General features: G+C 39.9%; 1 protein-coding gene across 1 annotated transcript in view; it reads right to left on the reverse strand.

The window, feature by feature from the left end:
• lad1 (ladinin) overlaps positions 1-1876 on the reverse strand; it is a gene marked incomplete in the record, with an annotated part of 14599 nt that overhangs the window by 3085 nt on the left and 9638 nt on the right. The window contains 5 exon segments of the mRNA XM_014017958.1: positions 341-407; positions 498-538; positions 636-681; positions 768-811; positions 1136-1228. Of these exon segments, the coding sequence (XP_013873412.1) occupies positions 341-407; positions 498-538; positions 636-681; positions 768-811; positions 1136-1228 (291 nt within the window).

The following is a 1876-nucleotide window of genomic DNA, read 5'->3' on the forward strand; positions in this document are numbered from 1 at the left end:
GTGTGTGTGTGTGTGTGTGTGTGTGTGTGTGTGTGTGTGTGTGTATACATGTTTTTGCTACCTGGTGGGGATGATTTTTAACTATTTTCCCATTACACGCAGCCTGGTGAGGAGGCACTGTTCCTTGTTGGGACCAAAGCCCGGGGAAATATCATTGGTGGGTCGGGGGTTTGGTTTATGACTAACGTGTGAATCGAGTTTACATTAAATTTAGGGTCAGGCATGTACCTGTGAAGTTAGGTTAGGGATCAGGCTATTGAAATGACCAGTAAATGAATGGAAGTCAATGCAAAGTCCCCACAAGGATAGAAGAACAAACGTGTGTGTGTGTATGACTGACCTGTGCTGCCTGAGCCAGTCTCTCCATCTTCTCCTTGATGGATCTGGATGAAATCCTCTGTCTCGAGCTGRAAGAACAAAATACATAAGATACAATAAATCTATAACCTAAATAATAAACTAAAGAGCAGTAACTGGTTCAAACTTCACAAACTTACTTCCTCTGAAAAGATGTTTTATCTTCATCTTCATTTTGGTCCTATTGTTGAAAGAGAAGCAAAGCTTCATTTTCTAAACCTTCGTTTTGAAAATATTTGAATAAAGAGATTTCCAAAAACTTAAAGAAATCAACTCACTGCTGCATCAGGTTCAAACTTTTTGGAGGCCATCCTCACACTGGCACTAAAAAAAACAACCAATAAATCAGAAACGAAGCAGCAGGAAGCAGATTCAAAGAAGCTAAAAACACAAAGAAGACATTTCCTCACCTCCTCTGCAGTGGTGCCGTCTCCTCCTCTTTCTTCTTCATCATCTAAGTCAAAACAAGCCCAAATGAGTGAATGGGTTCCTGTCCTCACAGCTGTTTGAATGTCAGCATTTTATGCACGTTTATCTCCTCTCTCGGGACGTGTTTAGGTGTTGGCAGAGCAGTCAGCAATAAAAGCTTGGGAATAATCCTGCTGCTGTCAAGCTTCCGTCCAAAGCTTGAGCACAAGCAAATTATCCTGAGCTGATAGATCGTCAGCTGATTAAATGTGAGCTTTAAAAGTCAAATTGGCAGGTAATGTTTGCATTTGGCAGGAGGAATGTGTGTGTGTGTGTGTGTGTGTGTGTGTGTGTGTGTGTGTGTGTTTACCCTGAAAGATATGGTCCTGGAGCTCTGTCTGGTGAAGGCAGGTTTAGCTGTTTGTTCAAACACCCCATCAGCTGAAGGACTATTCAAAGCGGTCTGAGATAAAAACACAAATAAAATGTGTGTTATATGGAATCAATGTGAGCCCATGCACATTATGTGACCCACCACACCGAACCGAGGATTAAGTAGTTGTTTGTGGAGGAATTTGCAACTATAGTGCACTGATCAAAAATGTTTGCAACAATTGCATCATGTCAAAAATAAAATGAATAAAAAAATTTCATAATTGGGTGTTTAAATATGTTCAAAATTTCATCCGAATATTGTTTGTTTCCTCTTTAAATTGACATAAAATATTCCTCATTAGAATAACCTAAAAAATAGGAATCAGACTTGATCCTCAGTTTGATTTGATGGGTCACTTTCTGAGCTGATGAACTGTTTGTTCCAGAAAAGTCTGAACTTTCAGCCTTCCGTCAGCAGAGGGCGCTGTTTCTTCCACTAAACCCAGGAACTTTGTTCTGAATTCAAATGACCCAAGTTATTTTATGCAGCTCATTTCTAGAAGATATTTTCTCGAGGCATTTTACCAAKAAAGCAAAAGGTTCTGCTTTAGCCTATGACGAACACTTTGCATTTTTTTGACTAGCAAAACAAGGAGCTGAGATAAAACCTAGAATTATGTCATCTGTCTGAATGTGTGTGTGTGTGTGTGTGTGTGTGTGTGTGTGTGTGTGTGTG

The sequence above is a fragment of the Austrofundulus limnaeus genome, unplaced genomic scaffold (genome assembly GCF_001266775.1).
Source record: "Austrofundulus limnaeus strain Quisiro unplaced genomic scaffold, Austrofundulus_limnaeus-1.0 Scaffold3, whole genome shotgun sequence".
Taxonomy (NCBI): domain Eukaryota; kingdom Metazoa; phylum Chordata; class Actinopteri; order Cyprinodontiformes; family Rivulidae; genus Austrofundulus; species Austrofundulus limnaeus.